General features: G+C 39.2%; 4 protein-coding genes across 6 annotated transcripts; 2 read left to right on the plus strand and 2 right to left on the minus strand.

Moving 5' to 3' along the window:
- The first annotated feature begins 472 nt into the window (after positions 1-472).
- Positions 473-4,136, plus strand: LOC122315799 (protein Mpv17-like). The gene is made up of 3 exons (XM_043131966.1): positions 473-953; positions 2,516-2,607; positions 3,335-4,136. Exons 1-3 carry the CDS (start codon positions 804-806, stop codon positions 3,741-3,743), a joined length of 651 nt encoding a protein of 216 aa, XP_042987900.1. The 5' UTR covers positions 473-803; the 3' UTR covers positions 3,744-4,136.
- Positions 3,993-9,536, minus strand: LOC122315797 (proline-rich receptor-like protein kinase PERK1). 2 transcript variants are annotated; one of them, XM_043131964.1, is made up of 8 exons: positions 7,890-9,149; positions 7,031-7,534; positions 6,857-6,943; positions 6,667-6,737; positions 6,232-6,317; positions 5,775-5,922; positions 5,155-5,316; positions 3,993-4,689 (listed from the first exon to the last, which is right to left on the minus strand). In XM_043131964.1, exons 1-8 carry the CDS (start codon positions 8,824-8,826, stop codon positions 4,453-4,455), a joined length of 2,232 nt encoding a protein of 743 aa, XP_042987898.1. In that variant the 5' UTR covers positions 8,827-9,149; the 3' UTR covers positions 3,993-4,452. The 2 variants fall into 2 exon arrangements, 1 of the variants encoding a protein (XP_042987898.1); XR_006244115.1 differs by having other exon boundaries at positions 4,556-4,689; positions 5,155-5,311; positions 7,890-9,536.
- Positions 9,537-10,649: 1,113 nt separating this feature from the next.
- On the minus strand, positions 10,650-21,585 carry LOC122315795 (beta-adaptin-like protein A). Of its 2 annotated transcripts, XM_043131963.1 has the most exons (13): positions 21,461-21,585; positions 21,065-21,312; positions 20,220-20,736; positions 19,977-20,101; positions 19,585-19,783; positions 16,816-17,044; positions 16,489-16,655; positions 16,194-16,403; positions 12,791-12,901; positions 12,481-12,657; positions 12,061-12,151; positions 11,699-11,913; positions 10,650-11,427 (listed from the first exon to the last, which is right to left on the minus strand). In XM_043131963.1, exons 2-13 carry the CDS (start codon positions 21,115-21,117, stop codon positions 11,137-11,139), a joined length of 2,385 nt encoding a protein of 794 aa, XP_042987897.1. In that variant the 5' UTR covers positions 21,118-21,312; positions 21,461-21,585; the 3' UTR covers positions 10,650-11,136. The 2 variants fall into 2 exon arrangements, with proteins under 2 accessions (XP_042987897.1, XP_042987896.1); XM_043131962.1 differs by having other exon boundaries at positions 11,699-12,151; positions 21,461-21,584.
- A 180-nt stretch (positions 21,586-21,765) lies between these two features.
- LOC122315798 (GTP-binding protein At2g22870) lies at positions 21,766-24,826 on the plus strand. The gene is made up of 5 exons (XM_043131965.1): positions 21,766-22,336; positions 22,938-23,007; positions 23,488-23,650; positions 24,163-24,415; positions 24,544-24,826. Exons 1-4 carry the CDS (start codon positions 21,859-21,861, stop codon positions 24,379-24,381), a joined length of 930 nt encoding a protein of 309 aa, XP_042987899.1. The 5' UTR covers positions 21,766-21,858; the 3' UTR covers positions 24,382-24,415; positions 24,544-24,826.
- Positions 24,827-26,546: the final 1,720 nt, after the last annotated feature.

Consider the following 26,546-nt stretch of genomic DNA (forward strand, 5'->3'; position numbering starts at 1 on the left):
CGAAACATTTTTATACATATCAGTCCATTAAAAACATTACATAGTAATGTATATATAATTATAAAGTGTATAAGTTATGTGTAGTTATTTAAAAAAAATTAAATTTATTATTAAAAAATTAAATTTTTTTAATTTGAGTGTTGTATTTATTTATTTATTTTAAAAAAATAATATTTATAATTATGGATGTGTAAGTGCTGTATAATTATTTTAAAAAATAAATATAAAATTCATATTTTTTTTTGATAATAAATTTTACCATTTTTTTTTTTAAATTACGTAATAATTACACAGTCCACAGATATGTGTAACGTTACTTACAATGGTTAGGAAAATGCCAAGTCCGTAAAGTTAACGAGGATCCCGCACCACATGTCTGAATTCTAAACAAGAGCACGTCGCCATCTGGTCTGAGTGCGAAAGGACGTTCTTGTCCCTGAGCTGGGATTCCGTTTTCCTCGAGGAAATGTAGTAATTTAGCAAAGAAAAGAAAGCCCAGGAGGATAACTCGGATAGGGCAGTCCCACTTCCAAAAACCTAACACATTTTCTACTTTTGGTCAAAGGGGAACGGATTTCCTGGCAAATAGGTTTCTCATGGAAAGGGAATTCCGGGAATTTTTTACATAGCTTTCTTGATTCATTGGAAGAGTACTGTAATAAAAGATTAGATCGGAGATGGATTCATCTGAATATTCAAGTTCTGTGCCCAAATCAGAATCGCAAAAGGGCATGGCTTTCAGCAATTCATAATCCTCTCTCTGTCTCTGAGTCTAGTAGTTATCTCTGTTCGTCCACTGGGAGATGTTGAAGGTGTGGAAATGGTACCAGAATTGCTTGGCCGTCCACCCGGTTAAGACACAGGTCATCAGCTCAGGTGTGATATGGGGTTTTGGAGATATAGCCGCCCAGACCATCACTAATTACACTGCCAAGAAGCATCATCAAATTCAGGTTAGTACCCATCAACGATCCCTATTATTCTCACACTTACGTGAACAGATTCGAACATTTCTTTGCTCTTTTCTTGCTGTTTTGGCAAATGGATCTCTCCATTCTCTTTTTTATTATTTCATTCCAATTTTGGCCATCTGTCATTTTCTTGCTATTTGCTTGATTGCACTTATTATCGGTTTTCTCCTCCTTATTTGTGCAACACTGTTTTAGAAAGGGTTCTTTCTTCTTTCTATCGCCGTTCATTTTATTCTGTTAAGATATGGTGAATTGTATGGTTCTGATGCGGAAACGAAGGAAATAAATGTTGAGAAAAAAGATTCTTATGAGTTAGTAATGGGAAGTTATGCCCAAAATGTAGGTTGCAAAAGTCAATGAATCTAGTAGTTTCTTGCACGTACTCTACAGACCCTACAAAATTCTGAGACTTCTAGTATGTGGAGGAGTTTTTCTACTTAGGATTCTTAAATGAATGCCCTTTTATAATCAAGTTATTTCATTTTCTTCAGCATAAAACAGAGGTTTGGATTCTTCCTGTAGAGAAACATAACAAAGAAAATAAACCCAACACTATCATTGAAGTCTGTCTTTCTATGGTCTTTCTATGTATGTACTCCATTTAGGCGTATCTTGACCAATATTTGGAACCTGCTTGGGTGCCGATATTGTGAGGAATATTGAGTGCCATCAAGTGGTGAGAGGTTGTGAGCCTCTGCAATCCCATAAAATGTGTAAATCTACCTACAATTGCTTAATGAGCAGGATAGGGTTAGGTTAGTTGAAATTATGGCCTTATCGTTCGGCTTTGTGAAATAGAAATCTTAGTGTTTGTAAATTTGTATGGATTTGATCGACTTAAAGTTTAGGGGAAAGTGACCCACCCGTGGGTAGCCCAAGTGGTAAGGGCAAACTTGTGTTCATGAGCCCCATGTCACAGGTTTGATTCCACTTGTGATCAAACTGCGATTTAAGTGGGAGGTCATGGCAGTGGGTTCCTGTGCTAATCTCCCTTGGGGAGAAATCCTAATGGCTCTGCCGTGGTGTGGTTCCCCCATCATTTAAAAAAAAAAAAGGTTTAGGGGAAAGTGGGTAAACCTTAAAATATAGGTTGCTAGAATTATTTAGTTTACTGCTGGAATTTTACGAATTCTTTGGTGGCTATAGGCTTATAGCTTATGGAAAATTCTGGACTTTGGGTTTAAAAGGGTGTATCAGAAGGTTATGGTTTAGAGTTGCAAAGTGGAAGAAGTCAACTTTAGTGGGATGTGATTATTTGAAACAAACATATGGGAAATCTTCCGAGAACTTAGAACAAAGTGCTTTGGTTTGTGGCTAATAAACTCAAGACTCTTTAGATCACTCAGATCTTCAGTGCTTGTCTTGCTGCTTACTTGATTGTTAAGAGTTGTGATATTAATGAAAAGCGCTTATGTTGCAATTTGTAAAAATTTTAAATTCTCATGTCATTTGATGTGATTCGTATCTTTGGCCTAATTACATGTCCAGAAAGTTCTAAGCACTACTATTTTTGTTAGAATGACTTACTTTCTTTCATCCATCAGGATGAAGACAAAGAATTGAAAATCAATTGGAAACGAGTGGCTACAACCAGCTTGTTTGGGTTTGGTTTTGTTGGGCCAGTTGGCCACTTCTGGTAAGCATATTACTCTTTTAGAAAACCTTTAATGCAAATTTTTTTTAATCGATCAAAATAAAATGGGCACCTCTCTTACTGCTTGTTAAAATACTTGAGGTTATCCCAATGTCTGACTCTTAGGGAAGTCCAAAAGAAACTTGCCAAAACTCAATGGAATGCATAGAAGGAATTAGAGCAATGCTACAGAGAGTGAACCTATACATGTACATAGGCCACCTTCAATCATGATTTCTGGATACCTTTCTTGATACATGTGCCTTACCTGTTTCTAGATTGAGATTTTAATTAAGATTTAACAACCACTGTTCATGCACAGATTAGTTTTTCGTTACATGGTACGTTTGTTGATGAGTTTAACGTGTGGTTGTCGCATTACTTGGAATTTTCAACTGAAGGCAGACTTGCCACTGACATCTGAGCCCATATTCTTGTAGCCTGATTTTTAAATTGCTTTTTTAAATTTCTTAACAGAATTTGGAGGACCTGAGGATGAGGCTGTGTTTAAGTTGTAAAACCCCGCCCCCCCCCCAAAAAAAAAAAAAAAAAAAACAGAAGAAAAATGGTAAGAAGAAAAATTTTGGACCTTTATTTAGATAGAAAAACTTTAGGACCGTTAAGGCAGAGGGAGAGGGAAAAGAAAGGTGTCTATTAGTTTTTCCCACTCTCAAAAAAAGCAGAAAGTGTATAATATCTTATATAAATCTTTTCTTATTCTCATTTGTAGGTATGAAGGTTTGGACCGATTTATAAGATTTCGACTCCTATTACGGCCCAATTCCTTCCGATTTGTTGCTACTAAAGTTGCTGTTGATGGTTTCCTCTTTGGCCCATTGGATTTACTTGTTTTTTTCACTTACATGGGGCTTTCAACTGGAAAGAGTGTCCCTCAAATAAAGGAAGATGTGAAGAGGGATTTTCTCCCGGCCTTGATTTTGGAAGGAGGCATATGGCCAATTGTTCAAGTTGCAAATTTCCGATACATACCTGTGAGATATCAGCTTCTTTATGTCAACTTCTTCTGCTTGTTGGATAGTTGTTTTTTGTCATGGATTGAGCAACAACAGGATGCTCCCTGGAAGCAATGGTTGAAATCTTATCTACCTTTGAAGGAACAAAAAGGCCAAGGTGGGTGATTTCTGGTCAACCTGTTTCATCTCTCTTCCAGGCCTTGCTCTGATCATGATGGAGATACATGTCAAGCAAAGACTTCATTGATAGCCCTAAAATACCAAATTCTGTTTTTGAAGTTGGGATGTGGGAAGCGATGAAACCATTTTTCTCACATTGATCTGTTTTCACTTGGAATATGAGGAAATTGGCATTGCTTGTTATTCTATCATGTTTAATCAATAAAGATCTTTTTTTTTTTTGGGGGGGGGGGGGGGGGGGGGGACTGTTGGATGCGAGAGTTTGCTTCTCATTATATTAAATCGGATCTGATGGGTTTTGTTGTTTCTTATACTTCATTGAAATACTCTCTTACAAAATTTATAAGACACTAGATTATGACTTGGTCCTTTGTTGAAGTCATTTGGTAGTAAGTGCTGCTGCATCAATAAGTAAGAAATGAACGAAAGACCATCACCATACACCTAAAAAGATTGAACCGGTGGATTATCATTTATGAGGAGAAAGGCCAGCCATTCATGGAATTGCATGGTAAATATGTACAAAGGATATCAGTGGCTAAGCATCAATATTGATGCAGATGTTGCGTGTCACGCTTCCAAGATCAACTTCAAATACAACCGCCTACTGCAAATGTTTAAGCAGACCTGAGCAACAAATTAAAGAATTGAGTAAATTGCCATCCATACCGTGGCTCTCCGCCTTCTTGTGGCTTCATGTTATTTGCTGGAACTCACTACTCGAGCCGGATGGGTTAACCCCATACTCACTGGTGCTTTCACTGTACCTACTCAAGCCATATTCCTGATTTTTCATTGTCATATTGAACTTCATGCTGTTATGGGCTTCAAAATTTGAACTTCCTGACGATGTATACGGAGTGCTCTGTCCGAGCAGCATTCCTTGGTCTAGATCCCTGAGAGAAACATGTCCTTCCAAAGCACGAACTATCTGCTCGGTTCCACCAAGTTTTCAAATTTTTGGTTAGAATCGCTTTAAACAATTTTCTTTCTTTGCACTAATTTTCTTTTCCCAATATTCCGAACAAAATTGCTACAGCTTTGATTTAACTAGTCCGTCTTGAACAGTCGGACGTTGGATACTACATGTTATAGTCTTAAAATAGTGGTATTTCTCAAAACCAAGGGCTGAGTAGAGAGTTCAAATTTATGGCTTGCGTTGGCTGCCAAAAAATCAACCCAAAATATTATAGGATAAAATTTAGAAGGCAGTGAGAAACAATATATAGATACATAAATAGATCTAAATTATGTATGTTTCCTAAACTGTTCAAAGTAACAATCTATGTTTGCGTTTTTTGTCAAAACTCTTCCACTCGTTCAAGGTTCTTCTACCACTTTCTCTAAGAAAAAAGAGGGAGAAAAAAAAAAAAAATGCAAAAGAAAAGGATATTACCTGGCTCATTCGTGGGCGAAGCCATGCTGAATGGTGCACACAAGCAGCGGCACAAGCAACCATTCTAGCCATCTCACTGGTGTTGTAATTACTCAGCAATCTTGGATCAGCAAGGGCATTAAAATTGCCATCTTCTAGTGCTTGAGAGAGCAAAGGCCTGGTCTATAATGCCAAGACAATGGGAGTTTGTTAAAATATATGAAGATTCATAGAAATAGTCCTGCACCCAAGACTACTTGAAGTTCAAGGGGAAAACTGGAATCTGTCGCAAAAAGATTCACATCATTCATGTAGTAAGTATTTGATCTCACGTTGTATTAACAAGAGTGTTTGTTGGACATTACTTCTGTTCTTGCATGAAAACAGATAAATGTGGACTGTTTTTTTTAGGTAATTAATGTTCACGACCTTGCAACCACAGGGGACTAACTTGCATTTGAGTTTCAAATAAACACCCTGATGTTCGTGTGTTAGATGGTATTAAACTGCTCTGATAATCTCATCATCAAACTTTTTTTGCTGCAGCAGAGGGGAGGAATGTTGGGGATGTATTTTTATGTTTCACTCCTCACAATTTGGGTGCTAAAAGACATATTATTGCAGTGATGAAGAGAACTCACCGAGTCAACCAGGCCCACATTGCTTGAGGACTCTGTTTTACTGATAGGCGGACGTCCAGTGATGAGTTCTAAGAGCATGACCCCGTATGAATAAACATCTGATTTATCAGTTACTTTACCACTTGATGCATACTCTGGAGCCAGGTACCTGTAAGTAGATGCTAGTGAGCATTTTTGTTGGGGGAAAACATGTATGATTCCATGTTATGGCCATGGTGGATTGGGCCAATGACAAGGCAATCCTGAAGAACATGAGCTGAAGTCTTCCAGAACTTGGAAATAGAGGATACTCAATGCACTAGATAAAACAGCAGGCTAACAGATGCAAGCGAGATGAACATGTAAAAAGGAAATTTTAAGAAAATTCCAGCAAGAGTTCATTGCAACCAGTCGAGTGTTATATCCCTAAGTAGTGTACCTCTGGCTCTATGGCTGTTGTATAAGAACATGATCTTACCCAAAGGTTCCCACAACTCGAGTGGAGATGTGAGAAATGCTAGTACTGGTGTCCGAAGATATTTTGGCTAATCCAAAGTCACAAACCTGAAAATCATACCCGAGTTCATCATAAGCAATATATAAAAGGTGAGACCAGTTAATTGGGAAAAAATAATAATAACAACTAAAAAGAATTGCTTGAAGTCGCTTCATTTCTCTTTTAGAAATAGTAGAGATTGGTACTTTTGGAAACAGTAGAAATAGGTATATAAGAAGAGCTCCAAGTGTAAAGATTAAAAGATTGCTAAAATGAAGAAACGACCAACACTGAATATTGCCTAGTACAAGCATCCAGTCCCACAGTTACCCAGAGAACAAGAGTTCAAGATGAATTAAATGTATAGTTCATGAAAGCTGCATTACAAATGCATCATAATAGCGCCATGGATCCTACCTTTGCCTCAAACCTAAAGTCAAGAAGAATATTAGATGCCTTGATATCTCGATGAATGATTGTTGGATTACCTGCAGTCCAAACACTAAATTCGTCACTCTTTATGAAGGAAAAATATCAAGAAAATAAATTTTCCAAGTATGACGAGAGAGAGAGAGAGAGAGAGAGAGAGCATCTGCCATTAACTTACAATCCTCATGAAGATATGATAGTCCTTTTGCAGACCCAATAGCAATTTTCATTCTAGCTGCCCAGTCAATAACGGGCTGCTCTTTTCCTGAAATGAGTTGTATAAAATTACGGGCGCACTTATTAACATTAATGATGATATTTCAGGAACATATATTTAAAGATAATTGACTACCATGTAAATGGAATTCCAAGGTTTTGTTTGGAACAAAATCGTAAATAAGCAATCTCTGTGGTCCAGTAATGCAGTGCCCAACCAGCGAAACGAGATGTTTGTGATGCACCCGACTAATGGTCTCGACTTCGGCCTGAAATTCCCGCTCCCCCTGATGGCTGTCAGTCTTTAACTGCTTAACTGCTATTTCTTGCCCACTGGGAAGGACTCCCTTATGGACATACCCAAAACCGCCTTGTCCTAGAAGGTTGGCCTCCGAGAAGCCATTGGTGGCTGCCACTAATTGATCATACGTGAAAGTTCCACCTGAGAAACACAAGGCAACACGAGGGGCTTGAGTTGGGATTGGGTTTCCAGGTCCTGAACTTATGGAACCAGAACCACCACCTCGGCTGCGCATGCGAGGAGGCTGGGGACAGGGATTTGGTACCACCTTGAGCATCTGTGTCCTTGGAAGCAGAACATTGTCTTGTGGATATTGGGGTGCCACATCATGACAGTTATCTAACAACTCCAAATACAAACAAGAAAGTTTAGCAGCAGATTAGATTCGATCACGATGTGTTTCATCATCACTAAGCCAAAGAGACCGGTAATTATTTTTTTCAAGACGTACTGTTGACAATTAATACCACAGATAATCCAACCCCAGTAAAATGAAATCTCATATATCAATGCACATAAAAGCAAAATGAATGGGTCGCTGCAATCAAAATAAATTTCCCATGTTGAGAGAGTGAATCTGCAACTGCCAATAACTTACAAATATTCAGACTAAACAGGCAAGTTAGGCTTTTTTCTAATAAGACAATTCATTTGTGAAACGTTCACCAAAATTAGAACGAAAATGATCTCTCACCTTTTAGCGCTAGGCAGGGTGATTTATAGAAACCCTCCTCCACAGGCCCGTGCTTATTTTTCCTCCTATATTTGCAACAGAAAATCAAAAGTCCAAGCGCAATTATGACCAGAAGAATCGCACCTATGAAACATCCAACAACAAGCACAGTTGATATATGAAACTGTCCAGTGCCCGGCTTTGCGGGTAGACTTCTGTCTACCAGCGAATGCGGCGATGGCAGAGATGTCAGATACTTTGGAGCTTGAGGCCGGGCAGTCGGTGGAGGTGGTGGAGATGTCAATACCTGTGGCTGCTGTGATTTACTCGGATTTGCAGGGGGCGGAGCTAAATTTGATGTAGGAGGTGGAGATATCTGAGGAGTACTCGGCAGTGAGGCAGACGCTGATGGGGTTGGCGAAGAAAGAGTTGGCCTTGATATTGGAACAGCCTGAGGTGGAGGAGACGAAGATTCTGGGGTTAGGGGAGATATGGGAGGGGAAATTCCGGGAAGAATAGGAGGAGAAGTGAGTGGTGGTGCTGGAGTTGGAGGTTGGGGAGGCAGTGGTGACCTCGGAGCTATAGAAGTGTCTTTGACTGAAGGTGGTGGTGGTGGAGAATATGGTGTGGTACTTATAGGTGAAGAAGGAGAAGGCGGAGGAGGAGGAGATATAATGGGCTGTGTTGAGGCGGCTGGAGGAGGCAGCGGAGGTGAGGTTAGAGGAAGTTGTGGATTAATTGAAGGCCGTGATGCTACTACCACTTGAGGAGGAAGAGGTAAAGATGCTGGTGGGAAAGATGGCGGAGGGGAAGCCGATGATATTGGCGCTATTTGTTTACCACTGTCATCGTCCACAACTGGGGATGGCGATGGCTGCGTGGTTACTGAGGGAGAAACAGATATCGATGGAACTGGTGACCATGCCGAAGAAGAAGGATACGACGACGACGAAGACATTGACGTTGGAAGTGATGTGTTTCTCTAGATTAATGTTATTGTGAAATCGTGAGAGCAAATCCAATCCAGGAAGGAATTCTAGGTGACAGATAGTGAATAGATGTCGCATAGATTGGTTGTTATGTCATGCATGAGACCATGCCCGTGAACAATATAGACTTCCTTTTACTAACCCAGCCTCTGTATTAATTTTACCCTCTTCGTTTTAAATTCCGAGAATTATAGTTAATCCTATCATTCACGGGGCGTCAGGGTGCAAGTGGAAGTGATCTCCAGCCAAAAGCATGCAGTGCCATTAATAATGCGTTTTATTCATAAGTGGATAGCCAGGTCATTCTCATGAGTCTCCACTATCACCAAATGTCTCTCCACGTCAATAGGTATAACAGGAGACGACAAAATGGAACGTTGTATACACGATAAGTACTCTTCAGTTGCTAATATTCAGACTTTACATCCAACTGTTTTGCAGGTCCTGCTACCGGAAAGTCAACCCACTCTTTAGGTACAATCACTTGAAAAGATTTTTTTTTGTCTGGATAATTAGTTCAGTTTAAAAGATTACCCGCACAGCACGCCAGACATCCGATCCGATCTGCTTATAGCTTAGTGCCCAGCACTGGGTCAACTGGCAATCATGTAAAAGGTCGCACATGGTCGACGATGATTCGTGAAAGTCACAAAGATTCTACCACAAACGACAGTGGGACACAACTGTCTCTTGACTCTTCTACCTGATCAGATAGAGCACCTAGGATCAAATGGGGGCCACGATTACCACGTTCAAGGTGAAGCATGGCTCCTTCTGTTGGCAGTATTATGTTGGAGGATCATTAAAGATAAAATAAAAACTCAGTACTTGAAGGGCTTGAGATGGGATTTCTGTAGATTTACATGGTGAAAGCGTGTCTCATATCCATATGGGATCCTCTATTTTATGAAAAAGACCAGACTGAAGTAAACAAACACTACAGTTCCAATGTAGAAAAGTAATTTCCCAATCAAAAGTTATATCAATGTGACCAAAAGTATGTCGTGCAAGAATCAAGAGATTCAAAGAATATGTAGCTTTCAACTCTGACAAGCAAAACTATTTATCCATGAGACATACACATTTGGCAGATGTTGCGGGTAACACTGGAAGCACAGAAAGATTAATGCGGACCCATTCCCCTTCAATTGCAAGCATCTCTTCCATTTCTTCCGGTACTAGTACTGGCCCCACACTTTACATAAAACCACACAAGACTCTGAGTCTCAGCCATCTGCCAAATAATTTTCCACCCACCACCATCATGCATAATTTTCAAAAATTCTTTCCCTTGACCCGAACTTCTCCCCGTCCAAAGCCCTTCAAGCATATTGCTTGCTGGACGGCAGGAAATGACCTCTTTTGAGATTACGAACTTCACGCGAAAAATTATTAGATATTTCGATAGTATGGATGATCTAATTATCACTATATGCCATTTAATTAATATGACTTAAGCGAGTACTAATTTTTATTTACGTGATATTCTATATTAGAATGAGAGTCCCACATGTTCGAATTGTTATCTACTCTCATCCTATCATATAATATCATGTCTGTATGCCGGTTTAATGACATATACCATGTCATACCAGAGTATATAATAATTTTCCTTTCTAATTCGACTTAAAAACTTGTTCTTAGATTGATATTTTTCCATTCAAATTGTAAATAAAACATAACCCAAACTAGTTAAAAACTGAAATGAGCCAGCTTAGTCATTTAGCGAAGACACCAGAATGTTAGAACCAACATATTTTTTTGGTAAGACGTTTTCAATAGTTTTCACAAATTAGAAAGAAAAAAAAAAAATCCAATATTGAAATTTCTGATACAAGAAAGTACAAACTCTTCAGGCCAGCTTTAAATCATGGCACAGAAAAAGTCACCTTACCAGAAGCGGTAAATTAAAAAACCAAAAACAAAGACCAGCATAACTGCACAACGGAAAGAATGGCTCGTGTTCCTGGCAATGAAACACCCTGCAATCGAGGTTGGGAAAGGATGGGTTCTAAGAACGTATGAACTAAGCTGTGGGTGGGACCGAACAAAAGAAAAAAAGAAAGAAGACGAAAGAAAGAAAGAGAGGTGGCGGCTTGGGTTGGAGGGGAAGAAAACCTCGCCTTCAGTTGTATGACACACTTATCTACTGCTGAAAGGGAAGATCCATGTATCACTCGTTATTTCATTTCCAGCTTCTTCACAGGAGGCCCGGGAGTTTCCTCGATAAACACTAACCTACTTTTGCATTGGCCCTGAAGAGATATATACTTAGATCCTTATGGCAAACCGAATTCAGACAAAGCTGATTGGAACAGAGTTGAGAAGGCCTCGGATGCACTTTGATCATCAGCTTTGATCTTTATTTGTGCTTTGGCCGATGAAGTGTTGATTATACACTCTACGAGAAATGTGGATGATTCCTCTGCTTTCTGTGCAAAGAAGAAGAACTTGTAGTTAGGGGATTGACCACCTGATGCAATGCAGTGGATGGAATGGCCTTGCATGTGCCGGAGGAGGGCTTGAGGTGCTGTCAACGCTGCAACTCCTCGAGGACTAACAGAATATTCCTGCACCAGGAAAGGGGAAAAAAAATCAAGTAGATATCATTGAGAATTAATACAAATGCTGATAGGAATATCACTACAGGGCAAATGTGGCATGGTGGTAAAGCCAGAGGGGATGTGGTATCCTGTTTAATTTCTTACTCTTGCCCCATGTACGCTTGTGCTGTCTATAATAAAATCACTTAAGCAACTCTTGTTACAAACTGAAAAACGAGCATCAATTGAAACAGAGAATTATCACACCAAATTCCTATGTCATAGTTGAAAAGTAAACCTGCGATAATGATATTGGCAGTTGGCGCCATTTTTGCTGAAACGTGCCAGGATCTAAAACAGCTTTTGAATTAAGCTTCAAAAGAGGAGGTGAAGGAGCAGGTGCTGGTGCTACTGGTAGACCTAAGCCCAGGAGATCGTCAATAGCCAGACTGGATTGCGAAGCATGCCCTGTGACAGAGGAAATTGCCAATTCTGATAACATTTGTGAAGAAGCTGCAGCAGACACAGACGAACCATCATATGAAGGAGCACTATAGGCAGATGCATTGTTACTAGGACCACCACTTTCCTCCTTTTCTGAAACACTTAAAAGTAGATCCTTGTCATTTGCCTCAACTCTCTGAGCTGGAACAACAGTACCTGTTGATTCTGCGCCAATAGATAGATGTCCAAGTTCATCTGAAAACTCAAATGGACCACGGTGTTCCTTATCAGTGAACATGTAGGATGGCTGCAAAATTTTATATTAGATCAGTTAATTTGAAACTGAATGCCAAACGAGTCATTAATCCATTGTAAACAAGTGAAACATGACCACTACCAATGGATAATCAAATAACCCAATGTCAATAATAACTCATATAGTGAAACAGGAATGAACTTATCATGTACCCTTTGCCCTTTAAGAGGGGCGGAGGGGGGGAAGCCATTTGACGCCAACATCATTGACTTATTCTTGCCAATATAAAACCTTTACTCCAGATATTTGAATTCCTTCAATGTTCCAATTTTCCCATTATCAATCTGAAACAAACTATAAGGAAACAGAACTGCAGTTACCTTCTGGTACACAACAGATAAACTGTTAAATTCATCAAATATGCGGTCTTTGATTTCACTGCTCTGTGTATCAGCAAAGACTGAAACGGCTTGCTTTGGAGGGTCCACCACACGTTGTGCTACAGATACATTGTATTGCAAAAGCCTGTAGTAGAACAAGGCTCTATCATGAACATCCTGCAATCATGGAAAGTTTTAATTTAATGTTTTTATGCAAACCATTCCAAAATTCTGATCCAAGAATGATGATGATCACAATGACAAGAATGATGATAATCATGACAAGTGATAAGAACCAAAGAACCAAGACCTGATGGAAATCAGCAAGACCTGCAGCCAATGCAGCTCCCAAGGCTTTCTGAGTCTCTGGTGGCCTCTTGAAAAAACACTTCATTACTGCAGTGAGTAGATGCAGGCGAACCTGAAAGTGTAATAGTCTGTCACTGAACAAGTAAATGAAGCAATCGAATGCACAAAACTAAGAACATGATCTTTAAGATTCCAGAACAATAAAAAAAATTACACGTGTTGTAGTTGTAATTTAGCTTAAAGATTCAAACCACAACATCTGAGTTGAAAACATTTTGCATCCTCACTTACAATGACCAGAGAAGGTTTGAGATTGGCACCTTCAATATGGCTCATCACATAACCAAACCGATGATTTTCTGATGTCCATCGCTCATACCTAGCTATGGAAACTATACTTTGTACTGGGCTTTTGCCTATTCTTTGATAATACAATTTATTTACTTATAAAAAAAAACATAACTAAACTGATGAACAAATATTTTCATGAAAAAGAACTATGCAGGATGAGAAGTAATATACTAGACTGCCACCCTTCACCCACCCTAGACCGGCGAGTGACACCTCACCACCGTCATAAACAAGGCCAACGAGCCCCGGCAACTTCACTGAGGACCATCTGGCGTCGGTCATCCCTCTGACGACCAGAGAAAACCCCCAAACCTGCTGCCACCCTTTACCCACCCTAGACCAGCGAATGGCACCTCATCATCGTCACAAACAAGGCTGACGGGCCTTGGCGATTTCAGTGAGGGCCGTTCGGCGTCTATCCTCCCTCGGGTGACTTGGACTTTCGCAAGATTCTCTCTCTGTCTTTCTCGGAGGTGACATCAACTGTTGAACCTATGCCTCCGCCAACTCCACAGCCACAAACAAGACTGACGGGCTCTGGTGACTCCATAGAGGGCCCTCCGACGTCGGTCCCCCCCTCTGGCGACTAGGATTTTGATCTGCATTTTATTTTCCTTGGCACAGATATGGTGTAGTGCCTATTCTGATCTGCATTTTATTTTAGTAGAACATTTTTTGGGAGATGACACTATGATTTGGAATTAGACGATGACGAAACACGATGGGGATTTGTCTCGGATGAAAGGTAAGAGGTGGTTGAAGGTGGATTAAAAAACTTTCATTTTTACGAAGGAATGGAGGAAATAGTTTTCGCATATCTAAACGTAGTAAAAGGATGGCTAAGTTTATGTGTTTGCATGTGACGGCATCTTTGTAGGTGGCTAAAGGGATAGAGGATTGTTTAGAACTTAAATGTCATAAAGGATTCTTCAGGGAGCTAAGGATGGGTAATTGAGTTCTCATCATTGAACATCATATTAACGCAAGGGGCAGCTTTCTACAACTCTCAGAATTTTTGAATGAAAGGAGGAAAGATTTGTTGGTGATTTCGGAAGGCGCAAATGGTATTGGATGGAAAGGTCTTCTGCAATCCATTCGAAGTGTTACCAAGTCCAAAGCCACTATTCTGAAGCATGCAAACAGAGGGAAATAGTGGGAAGGCCTTCCTAAGTCAAAGGTGCCTCGTACGCCTCGGTGTTGAGGTCATTGGCGGGTAGTTCAGCCAAGAATAGCTTCAGTGCAGAAGGTAAGGGTAAGACACTTGAAGGAGACAAAAGCCGTCAAATGATATTGGGAGAAGTGGAGGGGGTCTTGTGGGCTGTCAAAGCTCAATTGACGGGAGTTATGGAGTATGTGAGAGATCTCATGATTAAAGTGGATAAGGAGTTGGACCTAGTCGTGAGTTGGGTGGTGGGTCAAAAACAGATGAAAGGGGGCAGGGGGTAGATCATACGGGTTTGAAGGCCTCAAGTGCGCTGGCAAAGGGTGTTTCGACGCCATCATAGATAGGGTTGTTGGACGCCAACATCACTGTTCACACCGGTGTCACTCAGGACATCGGTAGTTTGTCATCTAATTATCCTTAGGCACCAGTTGCAAATGGGGTTGGTACTTTTTGCCAGGGTTCACTTTCAGTTGAAGACGAGGGCCCTTCTAGGGTCTTGAGTACTTCGAAAGAGACAGATGAGCCTTTTTCCCCTATCTATTCTATGCTTTATAAGGGCGCAGTAGGGTATGACAAAGTGGCATAGAAAGGATCGTCAGGGGGTGGAGCATTTACAAGCAATGTCCTCATCAATGCTGGGGAGGAACCTTAATGGTGACAGCAACAATGGACAGCAACCATAAATCTATTGAGGAGGTTTGGGATTTGAATGCAGGATATGGCAGGGAGGAAATTATGGGTTTGTCATTGGTGCCTTGTGAGGAGGAATGTTTAGGGTCGGGAGTGCAGTTAGGTACTGTGTCTTGGGATAATGTTCTTCCCTTGATTTCTCTTCCTCCAATAAACAATATAGCGGGTTTACCATTGGAGTGGGTTCTGCATAAGGTTAACAAGATTTAGCATATCTTGGGGATTTCACATAAAGGATGTGAAAACTAATTGAAAGCACTACTCACTGCGATTGAGGCGAGCCACTCGCTTGAAACCAAATCCAAGTTTTAAAAAAATCAGGGAGTTAAAGCGTCTTTCTTGGGCAATCAACTACGACGCTAAAGGTGGTAGCTCAAGTTGAGGGAAGATTAAAGGGAGGGCATTGTGAAGATGTTCTCGTAGAGGGAGTTTTGGGTAGAGTATTAGTCTTACGGGAAACAATGGGTTGGGTTGGGGAGGTGTTTTCTATTCCAATTCAGGCTTGGTGTATTTTAGGTAGTTTTTTACTAGCTTTTTGGGTCATTAGGAGCTCTCTAGTATGGGCTCAGTGTTTTCTTGTATACGTCTAGTGTACTTGGTTCTTGGTTACTCCTATTGATATATATATATATATAAAATATTTTTACTCATCATAAAAAAAATAGTGTATTAGAAAGGCAACCTGGAATACATCACAACATGTGAAGAGAATAACTAAAGTTTGAGAAAATGAGCCCATTACTATATAGCAATGGTCCATTAGAAGATCCTTAGGGTACTAATCCAGTCCATTTAGCTTACGTTTGGATGTTGAGATGAGTTTAATTGAGTTGTGAATAATAGTATTTTGTGGGTCCCATTGAAATGTGTTTAACTTTTTTAGTTTCAGATGAGTTTAACTTTTTATGTTGAAATGTATGAAATAGGTTGAGATGAGTTTTAACTTTTTTATGGAAAGTTGAAAAAGTAATGAGTCCCATCAATGATTAGTTTGAGATGAGTTGAGTTTGATTCAATAACCAAAACCAAACACAACCTTAGTTTCATATAACCTCAATTTCATAACAAGAGCAACAGGCTTTGGCAAGGAAGAAATCATATCCCTAAGACATTGAAAACCACAAACAAGACAAACAATCAAGAAAAAACAAATGGCCAAGGCATACAAATAGACTATTATAAGCCTCAACTTAATCACCTCAGCAGAATATTCGTCTTCCCAATTTTCAATCAAACTCTCCAATATATAAGGAGCATCATGCATGTCCTGAGAATATTCTCCCAACATCCATATAAGAGCTGCTTTAGCCTTGGGTTCTTGAATGTTTTTGCTGCTGATATTCCCGACAACTGCAATGCAATCCTGACTCCATTGTGGATATTTCCTAAGAAGATCTTTCACAAGTACCTGCACAAAAGAACTTATAATGTTTAGCAGAAATTGAGGGCACTGCACTATCAACATTATTAGATTCGCAAGCTAAATTATTTACCAGAGCTTCAGCAGTAACATAGTCCTTTTCCATCTCCAGAAACTGAAGAAGCCTATCAACAATTGCATTCACATCATACTGCTGCAGTGCTATCTTCCCAACAGCCCGAATTGACTCTCTTGCAATAGGAATATCAACATTCGCAGCATATTCGCATAACTCCGTCACTGAAAAAGACTCAGGGCGGTCACACATCAGTGATACATGAAAGTTAATTAAGTATAAAGCACCCATGACTAATTTCATAATTAGGTAAAGAAGTTTTCCCCAGCAAACTTCTTTACTTTAAGGCCTTGAGAAATGAAAACTGAGATGCTCTGCACTTACCAATTTCATAAGTGTTACTCTCATTGGCCACTGCAGTCAACATTTCAAGCTTTAACTTTTTGACATAAGATGGTTCATTGTACTGGCAATAGAAGTGTTTGTAGTCTGAGGAAAATATAAAAGGCGCACGCATCACCAAGAGATGCAGGTGGCTCAAAACTGCATATGATTGCTCTGGACTTCCTGAACTTACTAGGGTTAAGAGAGGGGCTTTAATACGTTCATATACCTAACAGCCAGAGAAGTTATTATTAGAGAGATGCTGAACAAATAAAAATAACCTGAGCAATACATGATGACTCATATTATTCCGAGAAGAGAATCGAAATCGTTCAAAGATGGCGTAACAATGTAATCAAATTTATCTGTGCATTAAATCATGGTGTAAAAAAATAGAATAGAAACTCGCCTTTTCAGATAGCTTTTTTTTTATAAGTAATATGATATTTCATTGATAAAAGGATAGGCATAGCTCAAGTACACTAGAGGTATACAAAAGCATACACCTTTTTAAGAACTAGTAACAGTTACAAGAAAATCATGAAAACTAAGCCCATTTAAATCCAACCCAATAGCCCACATAAACAGAGTCTTCCAAAAGAAACTCCTAAACTCTTCCAAGGAACGTTCATGGTCCTCAAAAAGTCTCTCGTTACGTTCACTCCAAATACACTAAAGAATACAAATAGGGGCCATTTTCCAAACAGCTGCAATCTGTGGTGTCCCAGTAATACCTCTCCAGAATGCCAGAAGATCAACCACCCGGCCTGGCATCACCCATGCTATTTCCATCTTGCTGAAAAAGTAGTTCCACATGTCTCTAGCAAACTCACAGTGTAAAAGTAGATGATCCACCGTTTCCCCACTCTTCTGACACATACAACACCAGTCCGTGATAACAAGGTCCCTTCTCCTCAGATTATCATTAGTCAGTATCTTGCCTAAGGCTACTGTCCACACAAAAAAGGCAGCCTTTGTTGGTGCTTTAGTCCTCCAAATGTTCTTCCAAGGGAAAGAATGTCCTTGTTGCCCAGTAATAGAGTTATAAAACGAGCGTACTGTGAATTTTCCTTTCCTAGAAGATCTCCAAATCATCACATCTTCAGTTGTGGCAGCAACAGGAATGTTATACAGCAAGTTAAAAAAATCCACCAGCATGTTCACTTCCCAGTCGTGTACCTCCCGATTTAGGCTAATATTCCACTCTTGTGAACCTTGTATAGTTACCCTCAAATCAGCCACCATGGCATCTGGATCCCTTGCAATACTGTAAATAGCGGGATAAGCCTCCAGCAACACTGTGTCACCCACCCAACAATCCTTCCAAAAGCGTATCCTTCTTCCATCCCCCAAGCTCAATCGAGTATTACTAGCAAAAGAATCTCATCCTTTCCGTATGAACTTCCACAACCCCACTCCATGGGACCCCCTTCCCTCTTTTGAACACCAACTCCCCATTTCACGACCATATTTCAAATCTATCAACCCTTTCCATAAAGCTCCACTCTCATTGTTATATCGCCAAAGCCATTTTCCTAGTAAGGACCTATTAAGAATCCTCACATTCCTAACCCCCAGTCCGCCATCTCTCAAGGAATTGCACACCTTATCCCAGCCCACTAAATGAAACTTAAACTCCTCTCCTATTCCACTCCATAAAAAGTCACGTTGAAGTTTTTCCATTCTACATGCAATGCTAGCAGGAAGAGGGAATAGAGACAACTAGTATGTGGGAAGACTTGAGAAAGTGCTCTTAATAAGAGTGAGCCGCCCCCCTTTGGATAAATATAACCTTTTCCAACCAGCCAACCTACGCTCAAATTTTTCCAAAACCCCATCCCAAATAGACTTAGCTTTGAAAGAAGCCCCCAATGGGAGCCCAAGATACTTCATCGGCAAGGAAGAGACCACGCATCCCAATATGTTAGCCAATCTGCTCATGTTACTTACATCCCCTACTGCAACCATTTCTGTCTTATCAAGATTAATCTTCAATCCAGAAATAGCTTCAAAACAAAGTAGAATGGCCTTCAATGATTGAATATGTCCTGCATTTGCCTCACACAATAGCAAGGTATCATCTGCAAATAAAAGGTGAGAAATAGTAGTTTGGCTATGTGAATCTCCCACAGAGAAGCCAGAGAAGAATTCTCCTCCTACAGCCGCCGTCACCATTTTACTCAAAGCCTCCATGACTACTACAAATAAAAGTGGTGATAATGGATCTCCTTGTCGTAACCCTCGCGAACTGTTAAAGAAACCCACAGGTTCTCCATTTACCAAGACCGAGAAACGTGCCGTTGACACACAATGCCCTATCCACTTCCTCCATCTTTCCCCAAACCCACATCTACTCAACATGTACATCAGAAAGTCTCAGTTAACATGATCGTATGCCTTTTCCATGTCTAGCTTACAAAGAATACCTGGAATTCCTGATCTGATTCTGCTGTCCAAACATTCATTGGCAATGAGAACCGAATTTAGTATTTGTTTCCCCCTTATAAAGGCATTTTGCAATTTAGAGATAATCTTTTCCATTACCGTGCTCATTCTATTTGCCAACACCTTCGACAATATCTTATATACACTGCCTAATAGCTTAATAGCTTAATATATCTTAATATATCATGTGTCATTTACGCTTCATTAGAAAACAAAACGTGTCTAGAATAATGGCCAAAAGTTTTTATTTATTTATTTATTTAAGATAGCACCTCCATTATTACCCAAATTCAGAGACTGAATAAGAAAAACTTTGATAAGCACCTGCTGATGAACATCAGTCATGGACAAAGTCAATTGCAGAAAAACTTTGATGGTTGCTAAGACTACAGCACCATTTGCATGCTGAAGTCTATCTTCAAGTAGATTCATGATGTCAAATATCTCACTGGTCTCCGAGGGTACATATTTACCAACCAACTCAAGTACAAGACATTGGGCCCATTCACTAAATTCCTTAATCCTGCATGTTAAAACATGGTGAAAAGTAAGCTTTTCTTTCTCTCGGAAAAATATTCAATCCAAAACACCAACAACTTAGCACCAGGATTATAAGTTGATGGTCTTTAGCAAAAGTGCTAAACGGAATTTCAGTACTCGAGTATTTTTATTGACCGTTTACAGGGTAAGATCAATTACGAGTCTATGGGACGTACCGATTCAAAAAGTAGTACACAACTGGCTTGCTAAGCAAAGCTTCTCTCTCCCTGGATGCTTCCTCAGAGGAACTTGCTTCTGAGCTCCAAATCTCTTGGAGGGCAGACAAACAATTTGCAACCACCTGATGAAAGAATAGTGCGAAAATAAAATTAAAATAGAGAACATAAAAACATTTTCCACATCGGAAGTAAACAATAAAAAGGCATAGTAACATTAAGAAATGGATAAAGAAGAGTAACCTGAGCATCTGAGTCATTAAGCATAGAATGCTTTAGCATTGCAGGAAAATCTGCATCAACACACGTTGAAGCTGATATATGATACAATTTTAAAACCCCCATTACTGCCACTGTCCTCACATAGTTATTATTGTCCTTCAACCCGGACCCCAGGGGTCCCACCAAATACTCTACAAGATTTGCTACTCGTAACGAACACAAGCTCCTCAATGCAAGCCCTCGAATCATCGGGTCCTCATCCTTGCAATCTCTTTGAAGGAAATTGATGGTCAACAGCGCGAGATCAGGATTGACTTTGGCATAATTCCCAACATAGAGATAACACATCTTCTTCAAGACAATGTCCGACGTTGCTGAGCACATCACCATCTCCCCGAAAAGAGACGAGACGTCGATGCCAACCGTCATGTAGGAGATAACTTTCTTGAAGAGCTCCCGCTTGGAATCATCAATGCCCGGGGCTCGGCTCCCAGCGAGCTGCCGGAGCTGTGATTTCAAGTCGGATACTTCACCTTTCCTGGCCGAATCAAATTTTGGGTATGAGTTAAAGGGGAAAGTACAGGCATAAGCAAGTTTTCTACACTATTAAAACAAAAGAACATAAATCCTGAAAACAATTGATGATTATCGGCTATATGCTACGCTTAGGTACTACAAGGCAACATCGAGAACCACCACTAAACTAATCCAATACAACTCTACTCGTTTTAGATGTGCTTCAAAACCTAAAATCCAAAAAGACACTCTAATTTCCTATTCTATTTTGCCTTTCGAGAATCTTATCAGAAACCAAATAGAGCCACAAAGTTGATGTTTTGCGGGGAGAGAGAGAGAATTTGAATTACCCGGAAGGTTGAGACGGTGAGGGTGACCGCTGAGACTGCGCGGGAGGAGCCATGGCCGACCGGAATCAAACCAAGTTAAGGTTCTCTATAATACGGAGCCGCGGAGGGAGATCTACGGATCTCTTTGCTCTGGAGCAGAGTGATAGACCAGGTCGAGGGCACAAGACTGGGACCTGTCACAGCGAGAGATCGATCGGACCGGGGACGAGGTGCCACTGCCCCATACCAAGTTTTTGAGCGTGTGAAATCTGGTAAAAAAAAAAAAAATGAAATTTGGGGCAAAAGAAAGAAGAAAAAAAAAATGAAATTTGGGGTAAAAGAAAGAAGAAAAAAAAAAAAAAAAAAATTGGGGCAAAAGAAAGAAGAAAAAAAATAAATAAATAATGATAAACTTACCTCTTTAAGTGAGGGAAAATCTAACGGTCGTCTATACTCTATGGTGAGCTTTCTAGATCTGAATGGTTTTAACACATTCTTCTTTTGTATATGACCGACGGGTTCATTGAAGAGGAGTCCGTAGCTACTTTTTGTCGTTTCCAAACATTAAAAACATGGTTATATACAAAATCAGTAATTGAGTTTAAAATTTGCATTAAAATTAAGGTTATTTGCAAAATCAGTAATAAGATTTGGGTGAAATTAGACAAACCGTTTAGGAGCGAATAAAAACGGTGCGTTTTATTCATCCAGATATTTCAAGACTTTTCGCTTCGCTGGTGCAGAGGTGCTACGCCTTCTCCTCCCAAAGTAGGGAGAGAAATTGGAGCCTGGGAAGCACAGTGAGAGATAGGAACATGGTCATGCTTCTTCAGCTTACCAGATTTCAGCCGTCCATCTTTCTGACAAGGCCACCACCTCTTTGCAAAACCCATTTCAACTTTCTACCTAAATTCAAAATACCCATTATTAAATCCACTCTTTCAACAGCCTCCGAATGCACCCACGGTATCGAAATACCGGAGGAAGAGACCCACGTCCAAATTTCGCTTGAAAAACTCTTCATCCCTCCGGAAACAGACATCTCTTCCGATACTTCCACATTGAGCTTGAGTTCGAGAATCTTGAAGGGCTCGAATATTTTGCTGAGTAAGTACGCGAGGGACGCTCAGATTATGCAAGCCGACTTTATCAAAAGCAGTGTAAAGACCCAGGATTGCCCCTCAGATGGACTTCCCGAGTTTGCCCTTGTCGGTCGCTCCAACGTCGGCAAATCCTCGCTGCTCAACTCGCTTGTACGCCGCAAGCGCCTCGCTCTTACGTCCAAGAAACCTGGTGAGACTGTTACTTGGATTGGATTCAGTTTTTTGGGGTTCAAGTGTTTGTATTGGATTCTTGATTTTTATTCGTTTCATTATCATTTGGTTGATTCACTGAACATACGGATGCTCTATAAACTAGCAATACTCCTACAACTATGCAATGTTTTTGGTTCCTCTCGGTAGTTTGATATGTGAATTTGTTACATTTTTTGGAATTAATTGGACTTGGAGGGTGAGACCGTGAGAATGTCTGGGCACTGATACTGGTGACAAATAATTATGTGATTGCAATGTTCACCAACTTATGCTTGCCCTAGTTCACTTTTTGTAAACAGGCCTAGCCGATTAGAGATATTCAAATTTCCTTACACGTGCCATTGCTGTTCTTCTTCACTAATGTGTCTATGTTTCATAAATGTGGCAAGATGAAGAGCTTCGACCATTCCGGCTCACTAATCTGCTGGCCTATCTAATGTTGAAAGGATATCTATATGATCCGATTTTTGCTATTTTTTTTAGGATCAGTGATAGCTGGTACCTGTGGGTCTGCAATTGCTCTTAAGAATGTGAGTTAACTATTCATTTTCCTTTTCTTTCGTTTTTTTGCATTGAAGGGAAGACTCAGTGCATCAACCATTTTAAGATCAACGATAGCTGGTACCTCGTGGATCTGCCTGGATATGGGTATGGCTGAAAATCATGAGTAATTGATTCTTATGAGGTTCTTTGTTTATTTTCTGTACTTTGAATCCATTGATTAGAACAAAATTATTGAAAAGGTAAAAAATGGTACAGGGATAGTACATAAAATGATTGGTATCATATGCTGGTGCTTTTTAGGAATTAAAAAACTCCCAAGCCTTCAAGATGTGGCACTCTTCTGGAACTTGGATCCCTGTCACTTTATCTGTTTTAATTATTCCTTATTTTCCAATATAACATAGTGTAATTTTCGTTAGATAGAAGTTTCTGTAAACAATTTTACTTGCTATTAATTTTTGAACGAGTTATAAAAATCCATGACTTCTCTCATAACTCAGATTTTGTAAGGATTTGTCAATATGATCACCTATCAACCAGATATTGATTCCACTGTTTCCCCTGTTTCTGTTCTAATCATTCAAATGAATTGTTGTGGCATTGTCCATCGTGCATGCTTAATAGGTATGCAGCTGCACCACAGGAACTTCGTATAGACTGGGAGAAGTTTACTAAAGACTATTTCCTGAACCGACCGACGCTAGTTTCTGTGTTTCTTCTCATAGATGCTAGCATTCCTGCCAAAAAAATCGACCTTGAGTATGCTAGTTGGCTGGGTGAGAATCAGGTAATATCCTTTCCTATGACTTGAAATTGGAAAAAAGGAAAGATGTGATCATATTAGATAATCAAAACGAGCAAAACTACATATGTAAACTATGCAATCATTTCCACTTTTTAATCCCTTGTTTACAGGCCTATAAAAAAAAGTCTCGTGTATATTGGCTTGTTTCCCTGCATAGGTTGATGGCTATCAACAATAATAGTCATGGTTTCTGTTTTCCATGAATCACCACCACTCTTTAGCTGTTTGGGGCCCACTTATGGGCCCAAAATAGATTGGCACCACCTATAATTCTAGGCTTGAGTTCCCAGAGAAGTGTTCAGTAAACATTTCTTACTGATTGCTGCTTCTTCTCTTTTCCTCTATTTGATGAATGCGGTTGCTTGTACTCGTCTTGCATCCTCAACTTAACTAGCCAGCATGATTTTAGTTTCTCATTATGCGTGTATCGTAAGCAGATTTGATTCTCTGGTTTGGCATAATCACTTTACGACAGTGTGTATATTTTTTCTCAGATTCCCATGACTCTGATCTTCACCAAATGTGACAAACGCAAGAAGAGAAAGAATGGAGGTAAGAGGCCAGAAGAAAATGTCAATGATTTTCAGGATTTAATACGAAGCTTCTTCCAGACAGCACCACCGTGGATTATGACTAGCAGTGTTACCAATCAAGGTCGTGATGAGATATTACTGCATATGGCTCAGCTCCGGAATTATTGGCTCAAGCACTAAGAATTACATCATCAAGCCTTCCTGTTCTTATTAGGTGTGTGTAATCTTTAAACCTTGCTGTATAGGGTTTTATGGACATTTTTGTTGCTAATGCTCTAAATATCTAAGTGAGATCTTGTTGATTTTGTTGATGTAAATAGATTGACATGTTAAATTTCGCAGCCTCGCATGTTTCTGACAAAGAGGAGGAAAATGCTTCATCTTGACGAAGAAATTGTTGATGCTGCGAAGCCCTCCATGAAGCAGCTGCAAGATCCTAAACTAACCTACAGATTCACGGAAAAAAGGGAATAGTTGGAAGGAAGCTGAATACTGTATAATTAGAGCCTGGAAGTTGTGAAGTTGTACTCCTTAACCATGGAATCAATCCTTTGTTCTTTTGTTATTGTAGAAGTAAATTTTAGTCAAACCTCTAAAATGTTTTATTTTAGTTTTGATCGACCAACTGAATCGTTGCAAACTTGCAGTTAAGTTAAATATATTGCTGCTTGGTTCAGAAGCTCCAGGGAAGAAGAATGAGAAACACAAGTACCGTGAAGTTGGTGGGCCTCAATATTTTAACACAGTAACATTTGATATAAACAACAACATTGAATATGAGGTTTATTTGTTTCTGTATCTCTGCGAATCTTGTCGAAAACATTTAGATAGAGAAATTGTATGAGCCTAATCCACATTTCATGCTTTCTTATAGATGCATTGACCCTCTTACATCGAAATCGAATCCTCAAAACATGGCGTGTCGAGGCAACAATTAAGTCAAGTTCTTAGTTACTTGGTGGGCTTGGGGCCCGATTGCAATGGGTTTCAAAAACAGTCTACCCTTCGCAATCCTACTCTAGCTATCAATAAATAGTCCTAAATTGAAATCGTTTCAGTTCGATTCTAATTGAAACCAAAAGCAATGACAAGCGGCAGCAAGGGTGATTTATTGAGCAGTTCAGATTTATGGTGTTAATGGCATGTTGAAATAAGGTGGGTTGGTCCTTCAGTTAAAATAAGATTACTTATTTATAAGAAGTCCATAGAATTTATGGGATATTTGAGGAATAGGATGAGATGATAAATTTGTGAATAGTAATAAAATAGTTTGAGTTACGATGTTTTATGAGATTTTAAAAAATAAGATAGAAAATATATTTATGAACATAAAGCAGAGAGAGAGACTAGTTAAAAAAGTAATTATCGTTCATAATCAAATGTAGAGCAGCGATAAAGGATAAGAGCATTAGCATTGGATTGGCTATTCTAAACTTCAAAATTTGAAGAATATGTAACTTTTTAACTTTTAACTAACCACTCAACACTTAAAATCTACATTGGATTAGCCCTATAATAATTAAATATTAATATTTTTTATTATTTATATTTCTTTAATAAATCTATATTTTTTATTATTTTTTTATTTTATTTTCCTAATTTTCAATAACTTCCAACAATCATATTCATTTTCATTTTCACAATCCAACAATATATAATATAATAATCTCATATATACATAGATGATAAAATCTCATATGTAAATAAAAATTCCATATATACAATCCATAAAAATGCCACATCTACAATATAATAATCTCAAAATATAACAAAATAACATAAGAGAAAAAGATGAAATTAATAAATAATTGATATAAACTTACAATAGAACTTTTCATATTTGAAGAAAAAGATAAAATTACTGTAGCTCATATTTATGATGAGAAGGAGTTGGCTAATTCAATGTGAGCCAATTTTTGATAAAATAAGTTAAATTTGAAAATGAAAAGCAATTTAAAAAAACCAATATAGATGCTCTCAATCTGCAAAGAATGATCCAAAACTCGTAGTTTGAGAACTCATAGTCATGGGTAGACTAAATATTAGGGAAACAATGGTCGTACGTTAATTGAAAAGATGATTAGATTAGAATAAATGAAGTAGTAGCCAAGTCATATGTATTTGCTGCATGCACTGTCTGATTTCTGACGTCTTATTGATTAATAACCTCCAACCATCGAATCTGATGCAGACTTTGTGACAGTCAATTGAATGGTCCATCTGCAATGTATATGTATCTATCAAACCGTTAGAATAATCAATGTTTTGGACCACATTCAATTAAATGGATTTTAAAACCTCCCCCTGAATAATTAGACGGTACTACTGCTCATAATTTCTGACCA

This window comes from Carya illinoinensis, chromosome 7 (genome assembly GCF_018687715.1).
Source record: "Carya illinoinensis cultivar Pawnee chromosome 7, C.illinoinensisPawnee_v1, whole genome shotgun sequence".
Lineage (NCBI taxonomy): Eukaryota > Viridiplantae > Streptophyta > Magnoliopsida > Fagales > Juglandaceae > Carya > Carya illinoinensis.

Excerpts from the sequence above, each read along its gene's own strand:
- LOC122315799 (XM_043131966.1), top strand. The coding sequence starts at position 804 with ATGTTGAAGGTGTGGAAATGGTACCAGAATTGCTTGGCCGTCCACCCG. Across the intron at positions 954-2,515 it reads AGAAGCATCATCAAATTCAG|GATGAAGACAAAGAATTGAA; the intron begins GTTAGTACCCAT and ends TTCATCCATCAG. Across the intron at positions 2,608-3,334 it reads GGGCCAGTTGGCCACTTCTG|GTATGAAGGTTTGGACCGAT; the intron begins GTAAGCATATTA and ends TCTCATTTGTAG.
- LOC122315797 (XM_043131964.1), bottom strand. The coding sequence starts at position 8,826 with ATGTCTTCGTCGTCGTCGTATCCTTCTTCTTCGGCATGGTCACCAGTT. Across the intron at positions 6,944-7,030 it reads CTTGGAATTCCATTTACATG|GAAAAGAGCAGCCCGTTATT; the intron begins GTAGTCAATTAT and ends AACTCATTTCAG. Across the intron at positions 4,690-5,154 it reads TTCGCCCACGAATGAGCCAG|ATAGTTCGTGCTTTGGAAGG; the intron begins GTAATATCCTTT and ends GGAACCGAGCAG.
- LOC122315795 (XM_043131962.1), bottom strand. The coding sequence starts at position 21,117 with ATGGCTCCTCCCGCGCAGTCTCAGCGGTCACCCTCACCGTCTCAACCT. Across the intron at positions 20,102-20,219 it reads TTAATGACTCAGATGCTCAG|GTGGTTGCAAATTGTTTGTC; the intron begins GTTACTCTTCTT and ends TTCTTTCATCAG. Across the intron at positions 16,656-16,815 it reads GAGTAACACTTATGAAATTG|TGACGGAGTTATGCGAATAT; the intron begins GTAAGTGCAGAG and ends AGTCTTTTTCAG.
- LOC122315798 (XM_043131965.1), top strand. The coding sequence starts at position 21,859 with ATGGTCATGCTTCTTCAGCTTACCAGATTTCAGCCGTCCATCTTTCTG. Across the intron at positions 22,337-22,937 it reads TCTTACGTCCAAGAAACCTG|GGAAGACTCAGTGCATCAAC; the intron begins GTGAGACTGTTA and ends TTTGCATTGAAG. Across the intron at positions 23,651-24,162 it reads GTTGGCTGGGTGAGAATCAG|ATTCCCATGACTCTGATCTT; the intron begins GTAATATCCTTT and ends ATTTTTTCTCAG.